This window comes from Embiotoca jacksoni, unplaced genomic scaffold (assembly GCF_022577435.1).
Source record: "Embiotoca jacksoni isolate LCO1_2020_lvr unplaced genomic scaffold, fEmbJac1.0.p SCAF_9, whole genome shotgun sequence".
NCBI lineage: Eukaryota > Metazoa > Chordata > Actinopteri > Embiotocidae > Embiotoca > Embiotoca jacksoni.
In genome coordinates this window covers 20,208,700-20,227,172 of record NW_027185447.1, presented here as the reverse complement: position 1 = coordinate 20,227,172, position 18,473 = coordinate 20,208,700, and the positions used below count along the sequence as shown (strand labels likewise).

The 18,473-nt window shown below is 44.6% G+C and overlaps 1 protein-coding gene across 4 annotated transcripts in view; it reads left to right on the top strand.

Annotated features, from left to right (window-relative positions):
• The window catches only part of hspg2 (heparan sulfate proteoglycan 2), a 95,180-nt gene that overhangs the window by 65,126 nt on the left and 11,581 nt on the right, over positions 1–18,473 (top strand). For 2 of the 4 annotated variants that reach the window (XM_069141449.1, XM_069141448.1), the window contains exons 46-71: positions 172–230; positions 721–885; positions 1,111–1,221; positions 1,595–1,695; positions 2,433–2,613; positions 5,095–5,154; positions 7,375–7,497; positions 7,627–7,779; positions 8,559–8,719; positions 9,005–9,082; positions 10,645–10,780; positions 11,715–11,866; positions 12,856–12,997; positions 13,497–13,640; positions 14,147–14,281; positions 14,505–14,686; positions 14,790–14,985; positions 15,176–15,355; positions 15,441–15,701; positions 15,835–15,997; positions 16,560–16,657; positions 16,752–17,018; positions 17,130–17,242; positions 17,525–17,672; positions 17,769–17,885; positions 18,095–18,112. In XM_069141449.1, the coding sequence (XP_068997550.1) occupies positions 172–230; positions 721–885; positions 1,111–1,221; positions 1,595–1,695; positions 2,433–2,613; positions 5,095–5,154; positions 7,375–7,497; positions 7,627–7,779; positions 8,559–8,719; positions 9,005–9,082; positions 10,645–10,780; positions 11,715–11,866; positions 12,856–12,997; positions 13,497–13,640; positions 14,147–14,281; positions 14,505–14,686; positions 14,790–14,985; positions 15,176–15,355; positions 15,441–15,701; positions 15,835–15,997; positions 16,560–16,657; positions 16,752–17,018; positions 17,130–17,242; positions 17,525–17,672; positions 17,769–17,885; positions 18,095–18,112 (3,644 nt within the window). The remainder of the gene's footprint in view (positions 1–171; positions 231–720; positions 886–1,110; positions 1,222–1,594; positions 1,696–2,432; positions 2,614–5,094; positions 5,155–7,374; positions 7,498–7,626; positions 7,780–8,558; positions 8,720–9,004; positions 9,083–10,644; positions 10,781–11,714; positions 11,867–12,855; positions 12,998–13,496; positions 13,641–14,146; positions 14,282–14,504; positions 14,687–14,789; positions 14,986–15,175; positions 15,356–15,440; positions 15,702–15,834; positions 15,998–16,559; positions 16,658–16,751; positions 17,019–17,129; positions 17,243–17,524; positions 17,673–17,768; positions 17,886–18,094; positions 18,113–18,473) is intronic. The other 2 variants (XM_069141450.1, XM_069141451.1) reach the window with 2 other exon arrangements.

The window sequence follows — 18,473 nt, the reverse complement described above, 5'->3', positions numbered from 1 at the left end:
AAGACAACGACCCTTCCCCCTGATGTGGGTCCAAGTAGTTCATTAAATCATATCAAGCAGTTTATTTAGATGAATTATACCCACAGTCTTAAAAGAACGAGCTGTAAATTCCACCAAAGTGCAGAATGGTTTGGTTAAAGTCTTCTTCCTGTCTGTTCCTGTGTCTATCAGTTGTGCTCCTGGATATTTTGGCAACCCACAGGAGAGGGAGAAGTGTCGTCCAAACGATGGTAAGATTGCTTAGAAATTTGACCAAACAAACTACAATGAAAATAATACATGGTGATACTAGAATGCCTCTTCTGTATGTGTGCTTGACAGTTCAGCACAATACTGCTAAAGATACAGAGACGGGAGGCATTTTGTATTGACACTGATAACATTTTTAATCAGTTGTGACTACAAACAAACTACATGTTTAAAGGAGTTGAGTTACCTGTCACTTCCTCAGGTACAATTAATTACTTCTGGACTGAAATTGAACATATGGTCCTGTAAAATCCAGCAAATACAGGAAATGCAGCCGGGCAACCTCACAGAGTCTCGATGTCATCATAGGTTTGCAGGGCAGTCAACTCCTGGAAGTCATTTCACCTGGCCAAGAAACAGTCGAACTCATAACCCAGTAAAAAAGCATCAACTTGTTCGTGTTATAGATCTTGACCTGAAATAACTTGATGATGTGCATCAAGTTTTGCTTTTGTCTTTTACATTTTGCAGTTGCAGCCTCCCTGGTGGTGAAGGTTTATCCGGAGAGGGTCCTGGCGTCGCAGGGCGGTCACGTCACTCTGCGCTGTCAGGTGTCTGGATCTCCTCCGCTCTACTTCTACTGGTCCAGAGAGGACGGACGGCCCATCTCCGGCAACACTGACAGACGCAGACAAGGTACTGAAACACCCTTGAACTGCATGACCACAACTTGTGTGAAATAGATGGATGTGGTCGTATCCTGTATATTAAACTGTCATTAAAAATGTTTTGTAAAATATTTCTTTTGGATAAAAAAAAAAGTCGCATTTGATCCGAATGCACAACCTGTGCACAACGGATCGCGTAAAGGACGGCAGCTACCGTGTGAATAAAACCTCTGTTGTTCACCTGTGTGTGCAGGAGCGGAACTGTTCTTCCCCAACGTCCAGGCGAGCGACGCCGGCGTCTACATTTGCACCTGCCGGGACCAGCGCAGCACCAACAGGAGCCGTGCTGAGATTGTTGTCACAAGTGTGTTCGGGTTTCACTGTCGTATTAACGTGCTGTTTATTGCAGCACACCAGAGAGATACGAGTGATTTTGCTTCAGGACAGATTTACGTAAGACGTCATTCTTCAGTTCAGTTGGCTGCCGTGTAGCTGCAGTCTTGGTATGTGGAGTTTTGAAGTTTTGAAGGTGCTTGAATATACGGAGATATGCAGACTTGACAAAAGTGAATTTGGTTGAATCAACTGTGTCGTTTAGTTTTCAAAAGGGAATTTGAGCTTTTAAAGGGAATTTGAAATAGTTTATTGTGTTGATTACGTGAAGTTTACTTTTACTCTGCAAGCAGCTACTTCAACATGTGAACCAGTGTCGCATAATTGTCCCTGCCTTCTACCAGGTGTCCCATCCAAACCCATTGAGGTGACGGTGGAGGAGCCCAAAGCCCAGACCATCCGGGTCGGGTCTACTGTCAGCTTCATCTGTACTGCAAAGAGCAAGGTAACACTCGTCGGTTGTTATTTTTCTACTTGTTATTAGTTTTGACGTTTTGGGGCCCACAGGTGAGCTTTGTTCCAAATGGCGTCCTTCCGTACCAACGCTCACCGTTTTGAGTGAATGAGTCATGTTCACAGAAACATGCAGCGCACTACAAGTACCAGGACGATGCATTCAAAACGGTCCAAAAAAGAACACTTTCCACCCCAAACGGTCGCCATCTTGGCAACGAAGGGGGGCGGAGCCACCGACTTAAAGAATTTTCAAATTAAGGCGTCTGTGGAAGCTGCAGCTGTTCCTGAGCACAAAAGTGTTGTTGTTTTTTTTCCACTGCTGCAGCTGGACAGAAAAACCTGCGTGTTTATTGAGCGTTTTAAACGGAGGACACAAAAACACGTTAATTTCGCGGTAAAATATTTAAAGCTGCAGATATTTTGGCGGGTGATGTGTTCGCACGCTGAGGTTATTTCCGGTCAGGGCAGAACGGCAGTGCGCGATTTGAAAGAACACTACTCTGCCAAATTCCAGCACAACAGAAGTAAGAGTCCTCACGTGTGAGAGCCCAATTTGTTAGTGTGTCACATGTTTCCAGTCTGCATGCTAAGCTAACCAGCTACAGCCTTATATTTACCTGGAGGCATGGGAGCGGTATCTCCTCCTCTAAAACTCTGTTGCAGACGAGATGCCATACCTCTTGTGATTTATGTGTGTTTATCTGTGCCCCCTCGGCCCCTCCGCAGTCACCAGCCTACACCCTGGTCTGGACCAGGAAGGGCAACGGGAAACTTCCCAACCGCGCCATGGACTTCAACGGTATCCTGACAATTCAGAATGTCCAGCCCGAAGACGCGGGCATCTATGTCTGCACGGGCTCCAACATGTTTGCCATGGACGAGGGCAACGCCATCCTCTACGTGCCAGGTGTGTGATCCCCGGCACAGCACTCCATCACCTGTCACCCCCACCCACCCACCCCACCCCCCCCAGCCTGCTGCCATTACCAGCTCTGGCTCCTGTAGTTTCTCACCCTTAAACCCTAACCTGCTTTACCCTCCCGCAGCACAGCGCGGTGCATGCTTCTCTGTTTTACTGCGTGATGTAAACTCCTCGGCTCTGGGTTTAACAGCATAATAAGCTTGCAGCTCTTAACTCGCCATGCTTTTTGCCCTCCGCTCTCAGCCACATCTTATTATCTCACTGCCAATCGAGCTCTTCTCACTGCTTTTGTTTTAACTTACTGTCTTGTATGTCTCTGATTAGTGGAGTTTTCTCAACTTCATGAAGAAATACAGCTTGTGGGTTTGGTTATCCTGTAACTAAAACTTTTAAGGTGCAAAATTTCCAAACAACAAATGGGCATAAATATGCAGTTGCAGATTTAACTAATGGGGCACCCAAAGGCCAAATCAACGCTCCTTTGAATTGGCTCCTTGTTATTTGTGGGTGACGCTTTCCGCCAACGCTCTACTGAAGCTACTGCAGGTTTCTCTTTTTCTATTTTTTAAATGGGTTGAATTAATCTGTGGTGGTTTGGCTGCTTCTCGGTCGCTGATAGATCTTCTCATGGGTGCGATGAGAAATGTCGTACTACCAGGGTGCTGGATTCTGGTGTGTCTTTTTAAAACCCTGGGCTCCCTGGGCTCCTCCTCCCCACCCGAGCTGTAGTGTGTAATGACGAGAAGTGGGGCGGGGCGGTGCAGATGCCACGATGGGTGCTTTGTGACTCCGCAGCTGACATTCAAAGAGGACTTCAGTGTATCTGCAATAAAGGAGAAATATAGGAAGAAGCCACCGATTTTCTGTTTGTTTGTTTGTGTGTCGTTCCACGTTATACAGTATTCCCTCCTTGAAATCATCGCCTGCTGTGTTATCGTCCTGATGATGAATGTCAATGAATAAAACGGTGCTATTAGCCATGCAGTTGGTTAAACCTGTGGTTAACTTCACTCTCTGCTGTAATGTCCCTCCTGCATGCACTAGTCGGCCCTGTTTGTATCAATTGTTAATTGTCAGATTTAGTTGGTAAAATATTTAAGATCTGGCTTGAAATGCAGAAGAAAAAGGAAAAAAAAAAATCTAAATATATTTAATCCTAATCTTGTCAATAATCAGCTAAAGTTGTATATTATGTTTTTGTTTTATTTACACTTTGTCTATGTTGTTGGCACATTTTATTTTTTAATTGACTGAAATAAGTTACCCTAAAATGTTTCCATGAAATCAAATATATTAGAAATGTTAGAATTTCAAAAGGAAATTGGCCATGGGAATGCAATTACATTACATATGTGTGTTTATATCTAGGCAATTTCAAGTGGTTTTTTTTATAAGAAAATATTTTTATATATCTCAGAACATCTTCATGAATGATCACAGGTCACATTTCAAACCTTCTTCTTTGGTTCTCATTTCCACACCATGACTGCATTTTTTTTGTATTTGTTCATTATTATTGATTCAAAGGCTATATGATTGCAAATATATACAAAAGGTGCTTCTGTAAAGATTTGACTCATTTTTTAAATAAAAATTTAATTTTAAACGACACATAACTGATGTAATGTACACGTCACGTTGTAATGTATTTATCTTAACTGTGAAAATATTTTGTGAAAAAGATAAAAAATTGATTAAAATAATGACAATATACCAAAGCAATTTGTTAATTTATGGCTTATTGATGGGTTCAGAATAACCACAAGCTGTATGACGTCTTTTTTTAACAGTTGAAATGAAACTGGTGTTTTTAATGTGTAAAACTGCTTCTTGCTACTAACCTGCATGTCTCGTGTGGCTACTCTGCATATGTTCATCCCTCCTCATGTTGCTGCACAGTTCTCATGAACTCTCAGTGTACAGTGTGTGTGTGTGTGTGTGTGTGTGTGTGTGTGTGTGTGTGTGTGTGTGTGTGTGTTTGTGCATTTTGGTTTTGAATTCAGAGTGTTTTTTTTGTGTGCTGCACATGTTTTATGCTGATTTTACAGTTGTAGTTGGTTTGTGCTGAGTGTGACAATAGCAGGAAATATTCTAATCAACAAACTTCAGGTAAGTATGAAAAATGTAATGCATGAAACTATGAATTGGATGGCACCATGAGGGAGAAAAGTCAGGAATCGGAAACTGGAATAAAAAAGATTTAAAAAAAAAAAAATCTAGATGTAATGCCAGATTAATAGAAATTCCAGATTTTTTTTTAGCATGTTTAGAACATGAGATTATTTTTTGGGGGGAAAATCACCTGGACAAAACCACGGCGGCCCCACTCGCAGAGAAGGATAAGAGTATCTCTGGGGAGATGGGAGGTAAACTGTTACCTTGGAGATCTGACCTGTCAGTTTACCTGTTCCCCTCCATCCATCCATCCATCCCTCCCCCTCCTATCATCCTTCCCCCCATCTCCAGAGGCCTCAAAGACTCAGATGTTTTACACAGCCTATGAAATGTTTGAAGGACACAGAAAGCGTAAGTCGGCATGGGCGCGGTTTCTCTCTCTGCCGGGCTCCCTGGAGGAACCCGTCTCTCTCCCTCATGCATGCACTCATCTTCCGCAGCATGGATGCACTGGTGGCCCGGTAACGCCCATGTACAATCAACTGAGCAACAGCTGCAGAAACTACGCACAGTATAACCTGGAGCTTTCATGCTGTTCATAAACAATAAGTTTAATTTAGAACTAAAGATGGATTTGTATGTCCTTGCTGGAGTCAAAGCTTATCAGATTGTACACGAGCTTTACTGGATCCCAGCTGGCTCTTTGGGTTCATTGGGGTCCATCACTGCAGGAAAAAGTGCACGTTCATTCTTACGGGCAACTCCTCGTGAATGTCGAGTCTACTTTCCATCGCTGTAAAAGATCAATTTCAGTAATTAAACTGAAAAATTTGAAAATATTTTCTATGGACCTGTTATTATAGAGGACCAATCATTCTGTCATTTGAGAACTGATAATAATTGCGGGAAATTGCAGGAAGATATCCCTTTAAATTGGACAAAAACACCAAATTATACAGTCATTATACAGTTATTACAATATTTTGTGCTGGACGCACACTTGCATGTTTTGACTGACAGACTCTCCACATTCAGAAACAGGAGATGTCACTTCCTCTTTGTCTTCTTTCCTTTGGCACTTTCTGTCTTTTCAGGAAACATGCTGCACTGAGAAATATCTCATCTGGGCTTCAAACATCATAGTGTGCATAATACATCCCATCACAAGCTCACATTATAGATACACGTGCGTCGCACTCTGGTGTCCATACTTCCATCTGTGGCAAGCAGGACTTTAAATAACATAGATGGAAATGTATTTTAAGTATTTCCTTGTTTACGTCAGGTGGTATCGAGCTATAAAGGTAGCTGTATTTCATCTGTCCAAATTTAGAGATACCTTTCTGTAGCAATGGAGGTAAATGGAACTACTTTCTAAAAGAAAAAAAGATTTGTGCATTATCCAGGCAAACAGGGATAATGTCTCTGATGTTAACAATGGATGGTTGGTTAGTTAGTCCGCCGTGCGCCACCGCGAGTAGCTCAACAACTGGTTGAATGACTTGACAAAAAAAATGGACCAATATTCATGGTTCCCAGAAGACGATCCTTAGCTACTGACTTTGCTAAATGCTTGATTTTTCCTTTAGCGCCACTATGAACTTGAGTTTTGTGACAAACTTTGGTGCGTACTATCACGTACCTTTCAGAATGCACTATAATTGTGGGAATCCCATAACCGTCAGATAAAACCATCACAATTTGAATCTGGTCCAATTTTGGTTTATGACCTAAATCTTTGCAAGATAAAAAAAAAAAAAAAATGCCATCATCTTCTGCTTTACTTTGTTTTAAGTGCGAATTAGCAAAATGTTATCATGCTAACATGCTTAGTGTTTACAAAATGAAATTCCATTCACCTCTGCTGTATTGGAGGGAAGCTTGACTGGAAATCTGGCAGAAAGACATCAAGATCTGCTTGATAGATACCGCTCGTGGTAATGAAGTGAAATATTATGTTTTTTCTTGAAAAACTTTAAAACACCTCGATATTAAAATCATTAGGTGTTGCTTTAGTTTTCAGTGTGGACTTCAGACTGCCATGTTCGCCCCGTATCCCTCCGAGGACGACCAATCCTATCCCCGCCCTGGACTGTTGGTGTCATTCGGGTCAGAGAGTCGAAGCTCAGCCCAGGCTCCAGCAGTCCCAGAGGTTTTTCAGTCTAATTAGAAATCCTCGTACTCCTCCCTCCGTGCTGAAAGAGAGCCTTTCTTTTGCTCTGCCACCCTGGGATCATCTGGGATTGAATACAAAGTCTAGCAGCTATAGCCAAAGTGCCGCAGACAGCAACATGCCCAGAGGCCATGCCAAGGACTGCCTGCCACATCTCATCTGTTTTGTCTGCACTGAGGATCTGCCAAGTGTAGGGGCGTGGGGGGGGGGGGGGGGGGGGCACAGGCAGGGACCATCACTCTTCTCTCCCAGTCTGATCAGTTCCTTCAAAATCAAAAGCATTCCCACAGCTTACGATAAAATGATGCCCAATCAGTAGTTTTAGACTCTTGACAAGGTTCACGTTCCACTTCACCTTTGCACCAATCGACCATTTCTGCTTTATCACACTTTATTTCTCCACTTTAAGTTTGGAAAGTTTTTAGAGCTGTGTTTGACTGCTGCGTCTCCTTCTTTAGCTGCAGAGGGGGCCCAACCTGTGGCCAACATCAGTCCCTCGGTGCTGAATGTCCAGCAGGGCCAGCGGGCAGAGTTACGCTGCACAGTGACGGGAAACCCAACGCCTGCCATCGAATGGATTGGTATGACCAGTCACAGCTCCTGTTTGAGTTGTTGTTTCTATAGAAAGGCTGTTTTATGTTGTTGTATTCTGTGAAATCAAATCCAGCAATTATGTCCTCTAACACGGTGTAAATATGTGACCGTTACAGGAGGTCCAGGGAACAGAATGAGTCCCAGAGCTGTGATACGAGGTGGCGTACTGACCTTCACCACAGTGGACCAGGCCGACGAGGGAGAGTACACCTGCAAGGCCTTGAACACTCATGGCGAGCACACAGCACGGGTGTCCCTCTTTGTGCAAAGTATGCTCTGGTGTTTATGTGTGTGCATGCGTATAATCTGTAGAGGTGTTTCTGGGGACAAAACCATTGACTGTATAGAAAAGAGGACGTGGCTTCCGGATCTGAAAAATGAGGCCAATGCGGAAGTGCCTTTAGCTGCAATACCATCGAGTGCCACTAGAGGTTGGCTCCAAAAAGCCTCCAGTGCCATAGACTCCCATTCAACTAGAGTCATTATATTCTCAGTCAATAAAATTTCCCCATGAGTTGTCTCGGTGTTGTTAGCTAAAGTCGCTCCTTCTTATTAGTGTTCTGGCCGTCCAGCTCAAAATATTCCAGTCGTTAATTATAAAATAAACTTCAAAAAGCCGTGTTTTTGGGGCGTGTCAATTTGATTGACAGGCCTGCGGTGCAGTCAGGTTACGACTATCGGTGGGCGGGATGTAGTATCGACGGGTTTCCAATCAGATGAGTCCGATTCACCGCTAGCTCCCCCCCAGCTCGCCCAAATACGGTCACGTCCGACTCCAAACTGCTCCGAACTAAGAAGATGGCGCCGGCAAAAAACCAAACTCGAACATTTATAACAGCCGTTCACAGTGGAAGATGTCACTGCTTGTTGGCGCATGAACAAAGCACAATGTACATTATTAGATTTCAGGGATGAAGTACTGATGTCAATCCAATGTCCACTGAAGTAATTGTGTGGACTCGCATGTTTTTTTTTGGGATGAAAAGTTGTGATTGTGGTCTATATATCGTGTCCTTAAATAATCACAATGCAATTTTTTTTTGGTTAGAATCTAACCCAAGTGGCCTCGGCACCCAACCCCAAGTCCAAGTCAGTCCCCAAAATGCCGAGATCCACGAGGGCGACACTTTGAGGTTGTACTGCAGAGCGTCCGGGTCGCCCACCCCGAAGCTCACGTGGCTGAAAAACGGCGGACAAATCCCTCCACAGGTGAGAAACCCCCTGCTGCCTCGGCGCCCTGAACGATCACTTTAACATGATTAAACCTGTATTTACATTCTCCTGTGCCATATCGCTGTCTCGTACCTCAAGGTATGTCCAGTGCCGATGGTATTTTCATCAGACTGTCGGTTTCTATGACTGTTGCAGCATTTTGACCATTTACCTTTATTTTTTTCCCCTCCCTTCTGTTTGTCTCCTCCCCCTTCTTTTGTTTTGTTTTTTTTGTTGTTGTTGTTGTTTTTTATCCTACCCTGTTCTGACGTTTTTGCTCAGGCCATTCCCTCTCACGGTTTCCATCAGTTTAAAAGCAACAGTCTCGATGTGTTACAGAGACGTATTGAGGAGCTGCAGGTCTGTCCATCTGTCCGCTGTCCGTCCTGTCTCATAGTTCACATCCATTGTCCTCTACTGACCTCGTCTTCACACACTGTTGACTAAATGCATGATCGAACATGTCCTTGATTCACATTTTTGTATTCACTTTTAATTCACCACAGCTGCTCACCAAAGTCCCTTCAGAGCTGTTGCCAAACACGTTAAAACCAACTCGTTCTGTTGACGTCTTAGTGTCCTCTGCATGCCGTACTTGTGTTCATGTTGCGTTTTATTAATCAAGGTGTCCCATAGTGTCTTGTTTTGTACTGTCCACACCATACCATCTCCGACATGTTTGGGTTCTCAGCACCCAGTTGACCCGCCATCATTCCATTGAGTGTATTAACAGGACTAAGTATACAGTAGGTACTGTAGGTATTTCAGACATATTTTGCTCTGTGCCAGGCGCAGCTCCACTGCCCCCCTACCCCAGGCGTTTTTTTTTTTGTTTTTGTGTGTATGTTAGTCTGGTTTCTGCGCGGCCCTCCTCGGCTCTGCGAGGGCTCCGGGGCCTGTTTAGTTCTGCCTCAGAGAGCCACTGCGTTGTGTCAGCCTTTCCCAGGGGGAGCCGGGCTCTGCCGTGCGACCACGCAGAAATTCTGTATGCTCTAGCAAACGGCTTGCTTTGAAAACTCGTCAAAGGGTTCAGACACACATTGAGCGAGGGCCCGCCTCAGCCACTGGCTCGGTTTAGCCTCCCCTCACGGTTGAACGGGCCGGAGCTAAGCAGCTTTGTCCGTGGATGCCCCAACACCCCCCGGATACAGTAATCCCTCCCCAGACCCTCCCCCCTCCCGACTCCCATCCCCTCTGAGGTGTTTCCAAACTTAATGCAAGCTCATTTTCAGCCTTGTTGGGCCTCCGACTGCCATGCGGGGTAGTGTACAAACAAGTCAAGTTGTTGATAACTCATCAACTCAGAGAGTCATGAGAGTTCTTAAATATGAGCGCAGAAATTGGTGCAAGCTTTGGTTCTTTCTTGATTATTGCTCTGGGATTCTTGATGGTGGATATTTTGACTTTACGAGCAGTGGATAGCGATTATTCCCAAATTTGTGAAAACTTTACGTCCTGCTTTGCTTACTAAGAAACCTCTGGCTCAGATCAAATTGTCACAAACTGTCTAACTGTCCTAATTTGTTCATCATCTTTTAGAATAAATGAAATAATGTAGTAAATTTGATTATCACTGATCATGATATATTAACAAATGATAACCCCCACCAATCATCGTAGAAATATTGGCGCTACCATTGTACACACTTTGATGTACAATGGACAATGTCACTGAACTGAAACCAATGTAACAGCTCTTGTCTTGTCTTCAAGGTCTCTGCTGTAGTGCTTTTGTGTTGCTCTTAGCTAGTAATGTCACCATGTCAGCAATGTCATGTTTGTGTTGTTTCGAGGGACGTGAGGCAGGTAAGTGATGTGCTTTGTACTCAGTCTATGATCGATCCTTGTTGTTATATTGTGTTGTATATCATGGGCAGATTAAAGTTTTCTAATCCCGTCACGTATCGGTGTGTCTTCTTCAGGCCCGAATGGACCGCACCGACATCGGTACTCTGCTCATCCCCAACATCAAGATGTCTGACTCGGGCACTTACATGTGTGTTGGCAGCAACACCATCGGCTCAAATAGTTCTCCCATTAAAGTCAATGTGCTCAAAGGTGAGACGTCGTGGTAGTCGAATTGATGTAGTCCATGTGTTGGTGGTGGATTCGGTTGCCCCGGCGATAGCCTATAGCCGCAGGCGTTACGTTTTCGGGTTGTCCGTCCTGTTCTTGTGAACGCGATATCTCAAGAATGCCTTGAGGGAATTTCTTCAAAATTGGCAAAGAAATTCACGTGATACTAAGAATGGGGTGATTATATTTTGGAGTGTAAAGGTCAAATTCAATCTGACCTCAATTCTACACATTCAGGTAAACATGATATCTCAGGAACGCCTCGATGAAATTTCTTCAAATGTTACACAATCGTTCACTTGGCCTTAAAGATGAAGTGATTACAGTTTGGTGGTCAAAGGTCAAAGTTCAAGGTCACCATGACCTCATGTCCCTCTCGCCTGTCTGACCCGTTCTTGTGAACGCAATATCTCAAGTACGTTTTGAGGAAATTTCTTGAAACTTGGCCAAAACATTCACTCGGTATCAATGAAGAACTGATAAGATCGAAGGTCAAGGTCACTGTCGCATCACATTGCACTATGCTCGACTGCAATATTTCAGAAACGACTAGAGGGAATTTCTTCAAATTTGACAAATGTTTAATTTAAGTATAAACTGAAAAAACTTTGGTCACAGGTCACTATGAGTTCACATCCATTTCCCACTATGAATGTAGTGATATCTCAGGAACGCCTTGAGGAAATCTCTACAAATATGACACAAACATGCATGAACATGAGCTGCATGTACACTACAATTTGAGTGGTTAGCAGAGGCATACAACCGCCAGTCTGTCATTTTTGTTAAATGATTATAGTCGATTGTTTCGTCCAGTTTGGTTTTATCGACAACATCTCTTCACGTAGAGCTTTTCAGATACAATTTTATTTACAGCAAAACACATTATGTGGTACATGTGTTTGTGTTATTGCAGCAGACCACAGCTCTTCAGCGGTGAGCATCCAGCCGTCTATAGCTGACGTCCAGGAGGGCCAGAGTCTGGAGCTCAACTGTTTTGCCCCCGGAAATCCTCCTCCATTAGTCACCTGGACGAGAGCCTCGGGACGCCTCTCTGGCAACCACCAGGTAATCACACATCGTTCATCATCGTGGCCTCGTTTCATTAGAGATGTCCTTCCTCCATGCTGGTAGAGGTAATGAGTTTCTAGGTCTTTCAACTTGTGGTTTAAAATGTGGTTATTTGGGTCAGAATCACTGCACAGCACTGACGAGACAGTTTGAAGCCTATTTAAGGAATATAAGCCTGTACCCATGTAAGCTCAGTGTCTAGACTTCCTTTGTACGTGTGGGCAAGCTAATTCTTAAATCCCACATTAACAGTATTTTCCATTAATAAAATGTGCAATATTAATATGAAACACCAAGAAACTGAAACATTATGAACACCTGCCTAATATGCTGTTGCTGCTTTGCTTGCTGCCAAAACAGCCGCAACTCGCCAGGGAATGGACTTTCCAAGACTTTTGAAAGGGCCTTGTGGAATATGACAACAAGATATTAACTGCAGGTCTTTTAAGTCCTGTAAATTCTGAAGTGAAGCCGCTACAGATCGGACTTGTTGCACCAAAGTGTCTCACTGATGCTTGGTGGGATTTAGGTTTTGGGAGTTTGGCATCCGTTGGTGCCTTTGCTTCCCTTGGCGCACACAAACGGAGTCAGCCGTCCACATGATGTAAAATCGGACCAGGTGGCCTTCTTCAATGGCTCCAAGGTCCAGTTTGGACATATGTGTGGGGCACGGCAGCCCCTTGTGCAGAAGGATGCAATGTCCAGTGTGTTGGGACAAATTTCACCCAAAACCACCATTCTGCCTTTTGTCAGTTTGGATGAAACTGCATTACAACCAACATTTCTCTTATCCTCTAATATTTCCCCGATCTTGACATGGACTGTTGTCACGAGATAATCAATGTTGCTGACTTTATTTGTGAGTGGTCATAATGTTTTGTCTACCAGTGTGTTTGCCACTAGTAGAAGCTGTTGGTCGTGCTGGTATTTGGCGGTAAATTGGTAACTTTATCTTTGAGCTGAAGTGACTCCATTCCTTCTTGCAGGTTGTGGGCAGCCAGCTGCGTATCCTCTCAGCCAACCCCGACGACTCAGGAGAGTACATCTGTCGGGTACAGGGCAACCCGAACTCGGGCTCTCATGTCCACCAGGCCTCTGTCTCCGTGTCTGTCACTTCAACCTCTTCACGTAAGTTTGTTTGACACTCTGAGGCCTCGTGCAGGTGATGTGTATATTATCTTGCTACTCAGACAGAGTAAATACAGAAGCTGGGCTCTTTTCAAGTGTTGAATCCGACTTTCCCCGACGGCGCTTCAAGTTAGACACTTTCATTAAACTTGCTCTCTAATCGGGGACTTCTGCTTGCCAGCCTCAGTCAGCGGCTGGGATAAACATATCCAGGGCAGGGCATTACATGGCGGGGTGTTGTTCTCAGACTAACACTCTTTCCAGCGTAGCTCAGTGTGACCTCAGATTAAATGATTTTCCCCGCTTCTGTCCCAGTCCCATGATCTCATCCTCAATCACTTCTTCCTGGACCTCAGCGATGTTTGAGTTTCTGTAACAGCTGCCAACGAGGCCCGCAGCCGCACTCGGTAGTGATTTGTCACGTCAGCTGAGTGAAATGAGATTGTTCAAATAGAATTCATCCCGAGAACCAAACCGCTGTTTTTTTTTCCTGCCGCAGGCCTACAGAGCCCGATCATCTCCATCGAGCCCCACAGCGCTGCGGTGCGCGTGGGGGAGTCGGCCAACTTCAGATGCAGGGTGTACAGCGGAGCCCAGCCCATCAGACTGGAGTGGAAACCGGCCAGAAACCAGCCGCTGCCAGGTAAAAACTGCACATGCACACGCAGCCAAAGGAACAATCCTACGTAATGACTTCTGATTTTATGATGTAAGCAGTTACAGCTGCGATCCACACATGAAGAACTCCTCTGTTCACTTCATTTAAATGAGTGATTGAGAACTCAGAGGTTTTTCTCACATTTCTCCCACACTTGACATTTTGCTTAACTCAAATTTTGCCTGGTATTAATCATGTTGGGTAAAAAGTTATGACATGATGAAATTTCAATTTGCAGCCTCAACAGTTGATGTGGTGTCGGTTTTACTCATTCTGTTCAGAACCAAAAAAAAAATTAAAACAAGTTTCTTCTGTGACTTCAGTTTGTTTTAGGGTTGTTTTTTTTTTCCATAGTTTTGAAAATCTTACAGGGTTTGTCTAAAATCAAAGACTGAGAACTAGTCAATATATTTCAAGGACAACCTTTGATTTTCAGATGTCTCCTACATAAAGCTGATCTGATGATTAATTTGTTTCCCTGTTCTCTTCAGATAACGCCAAAGTTGACCCGGATGGTTCTGTTATTACCTTTACCAATGCTCGCCCTAGTAACCATGGCACCTACCGCTGTGTGGCCAGCAACCCGTTCGGCATCACCCACACCATCGTGTCTCTGATTGTTAAAGGTAAGCTACATGCTAATCAGTGTGTTTCAATCATCACACACACACGCACGCACGCACGCATGCACACACACACACACACACACACACACACACACACACACACACACACACACACACACACACACACACACACACCCTGAACTTCTCACAGAAGGGTTCCCTCTAGTGGCCGATCAGATGTCAGACAGCCATACGTACCAGTGTTGTGTGTCTGCACCTCCAGAGTCTCCCGTGGCCACCGTCACCCCTGTAGGGCCCCTGCGGGTCAGGGTGGGTGAACCCATTAACCTGGAGTGCCAAGCATCAGGAGAGCCCCGCCCCTCAGTGTCATGGCACAGGCTGGACAACAACCGCAAGACCATGCTGGGCAGCCCTGTGCCCATGGAGTCCAATGCAGTCATGCAGGTAAGTCTTTTGTCGTTAAAACGAAGGTTCAAAGTCAGTGACTGAAATCAGCTTTTTTTTTTTTGGCAGTACAGGTTCATTTCTTCCCTTTTGATTTTTGTAGATTCTGGTAGCACGTCCAGAAGACAGCGGCACGTATGTGTGTGCAGCTCGCAACAACGAGGGAACCACTGAGACCGAGGTGGAGGTAGTCGTCGAGGGAGGCTCCCAAGGGCCCACAGTTCCCCGAGCCTCTGTTCCTGAGCCGCTGATGGTGGTGGTGGAGGGACAGACTGCGACGCTGCACTGCGAGGCCCACGGTAACGCCTGGATAAAAAAAAAAAAATCTATTTGAATTCACATGATTAATTTATGCTGAATCACTGCACCAAAAAGTGTAAAAGAAGCTTTATTATAAGCTGATGCCACAATAATAAAACAGTAGTTACTCTAGTAACTTGAGTGTGAGCAAAGAATTTATTTTGTGTTCCCTGCTTTGTCTTTCCGTAGGTTTACCCTCCCCAGCCATCACGTGGTCCAAGCTGCGGTCCCCTCTGCCGTGGAGACACGAGGTGGTGAACAACAGCCTGGTGCTGCCCAACATCGGCCGACAGGACTCTGGAGAATACATCTGCAGCGCCAGCAACAGCATGGGCACCACTGAAGTCACCATCATGCTCGATGTAGAGAGTGAGTGTTTTGGTTTCAATTGTACTCTTTAAAAAGGACTCTTAAAAGAAAAAAAACGACATAAACCTGGTGAACTTTACTCTAGCTCTTCCGTATGCCACCTCCGTGCCCGATGACCTGGCCGTGCGGGTCGGGGAGGTGATCAGGCTGCAGTGCCTGGCCCACGGCACTCCTCCCCTGACCTACACTTGGACCAAGCTGGACGGAAACCTGCCTCCGAGGGCTCAGGTCAGCGGGGGGGATCTCCAGATCAACCTGGCTGCCGTGGAGGATGCTGGGAGCTACAAGTGCGTGGCCAGGAACAAAGTGGGCAACAGCGAAGTGTTTGCTAAAGTCACAGTCAGATGTAAGTTATAGAAACTTGAAGAAAACATTCTGTCCACTTGTTCTCTCCTCTCATCTAAAGAATAAAATTAACTTGTGAGAGAGGAACAGTAACAGCAGAACCGAAACCCCGTCCCCGTCTTTCCTCCCTGTAGCCCCGTTGGCAGTGCGCGTGTCCCCCCAGGTGGAGGTGAAAGCGCAGGGCAGCGCTGTGGAGTTCACCTGTTCGGCAGCCGGAGGTATAGAAACCAAGATCGAGTGGCTGAAGGAAGGAGGAGCTCTGCCGCCAAACCACCACGTCAAGGACGGAGTGCTCAGGTGAACAATAACACCTCAAAACTGATGCGAAGTTATGAATATTCACTGTATATTATTAACCACACTGCCAGCTTGGCATGTTTTAACCTGTTAACAAATTGTATGTACAGCTGAGTTTTTTTCCAAAACATACAGTATTAAGCACAATATACATAATTTCGACAGAAATTATGATTTTTGGTTTTGCCAACAAGTCAGTGTGTCAATGTCCATGAAAAACTCAAAACCATCAGTACACTCTGACTTTTCCAGCTTGTCACTGCCCCATTTATTCCTACTGGAACCTCTTTTAAAACAAGTCACCAATATGTTCTTTCGTATTTAAAAAACAAATGTTGATTCCCTAAAATTGTGTTCTGCAGTTTAATGGAGGAAATTTAGAGCATTTTTGACGATTTATTATGCTTGGAAAATGACGTTCTCTGTGATGTCACGGACGTGTTTATGTACAAATGAATGAGATATATCGGTATATATTAGGATTATAGCCCCTTAAATATTGTATAATATCGTGAAGTTAAATAATACTATAATGTAATTATAATGCATCTTTTCTCCGTAGGATTGAGAACCTCGAGCAGAGCAATGAAGGTGTTTATATCTGCAGAGCCAGCAGTGTGTATGGTCAAGCCCAGGACACTGCCAGGTTGACCATCCAAGGTTTGTTACATCCTCTGCATACAGTATATACTCATGTATACACTACTTTGTTCAAACCAAATAATAATCTTTTCTTTTCTTTTTTTCTCGCCAGCCCTGCCGAAGGTGATGATCAACGTGCGTACCTCCGTGCAGACCGTGATGATCGGGAACTCCGTGGAGTTTGAATGCCAGGCCGTCGGCGACCCGGAGCCCACGGTGAAGTGGAGTAAAGTGGGCGGGTCTCTGCCGGCCCACATCATGGTGAAGGACGGCATGCTGAAGATCGAGCAGGTGACGGAGGCCGACGCCGGACAGTACCGCTGCACGGCCACCAACGACGTGGGCTCGGTGCAGTCTCAGGTGGTCCTCAACGTCCAGTGTGAGTTCATCAGAGGACAATGTTTCCCTTTCAGCACGTACGCCGATGTGTTACGCCGACGGTTAAACCGTCACCAACGATTCAGTTTGAATCCTTTGCCCGTTTCCGCAGCTCTGCCTCAAATCGCCGCGCTGCCGGAAACGAAGGAGGTGACGGTCGGGTCGGATGCAGTCCTGCCCTGCGTGGCTTCAGGATATCCAACGCCTGAGATCAAATGGTCCAAGGTGAGAAAGATATCAGTTTAACAGTTGTTCTCTTTTTCGTTTTTTGTTTTTTTCCTGTGTGTATTTATACATTGGTCTTTATCTAAAAAAATACTTCTCTTTTCGTGTACTTATCTTCTCTACCTGCATTCTTAAGCTGCTGTGACGACTAAATTTCCACACTGCGGGATTAATAAAGTCTTATCTTATCTTATATTTTCGACACATTATTAATTTTGTAGCCTTATCTTGCTTTAATTAAGTAAACCTTCATATAATCCTTGTGTCTTCTTCTTTATCTAGCTGGAAGGAGAGCTTCCTCCGAAGTGTTTCCAGGAAGTCGACGCGCTGACAGTTCCTGGAGTCACCCACGACGATTCCGGCACATACGTTTGTACCGCCTCCAACAAACAGGGCAAAGTGGAAGCCTTTACTACTCTACAGGTCCACGGTTAGTGTGTGGAGTGGAGGAAGTTAGATAACAGATGAAAAGTTGTGTGTTTAAACCACAGAAATGTCTGCATCTAACTAACGTGTGTTTTTTCAGAGAGAGTGATGCCATACTTCGCCCAGGAGCCCCTGTCGTACCTCACCCTGCCCACCATCAAAAACGCCTACAAATCTTTCAGCATTAAGATCAACTTCAGACCTGATAATGTTGATGGTAGGCATGCGCAATTTACATTGACAATTACATTGTACTGGAGAGTGTATTTGCTTTACTTTTTACTTGTTAAATACTGCAGCGTGGCGATGTTTTCCAATCTTTGTACTTTGTTGTGTCCTCTGTTTTTTTTTTTTGGTCATATTTCCTCATGTGTAACTTCTTCTGTCCCTTCCCTCTCTCCCACACCTCACCCATGTGTTGGGAAGGTCTCATTGTGTATGCTGGTGAGTCTCAGTGCTTGAGAACCTCAGGAACTCAAGGCTGATGTTGGCAGTATTGCTTTTTTTTGGCTGCATCAGACTTCAGACATAATGCATCCAGCTCCGAGCTGATTTAAGAGCTGTGAAAGAGATACAGGATGGTGCATGGCCCGTGATTTCACGCAGAGTTTTTCGGTCATGATCGCAAAAACACTTTTGGTAGCATAAAAAAAAACAACAAAAAAAACACCTTGTTTACAAACCAACTTTTACTTCAAAGTCAAATTTGTCAGCTTCTTACAACTTAAAAATAAACAGGGCTTCAAATCACCATCTTTGTATGAAAAAAGAATTTGTGTAAATGCACCTGTCAAGTCAAAGTCAA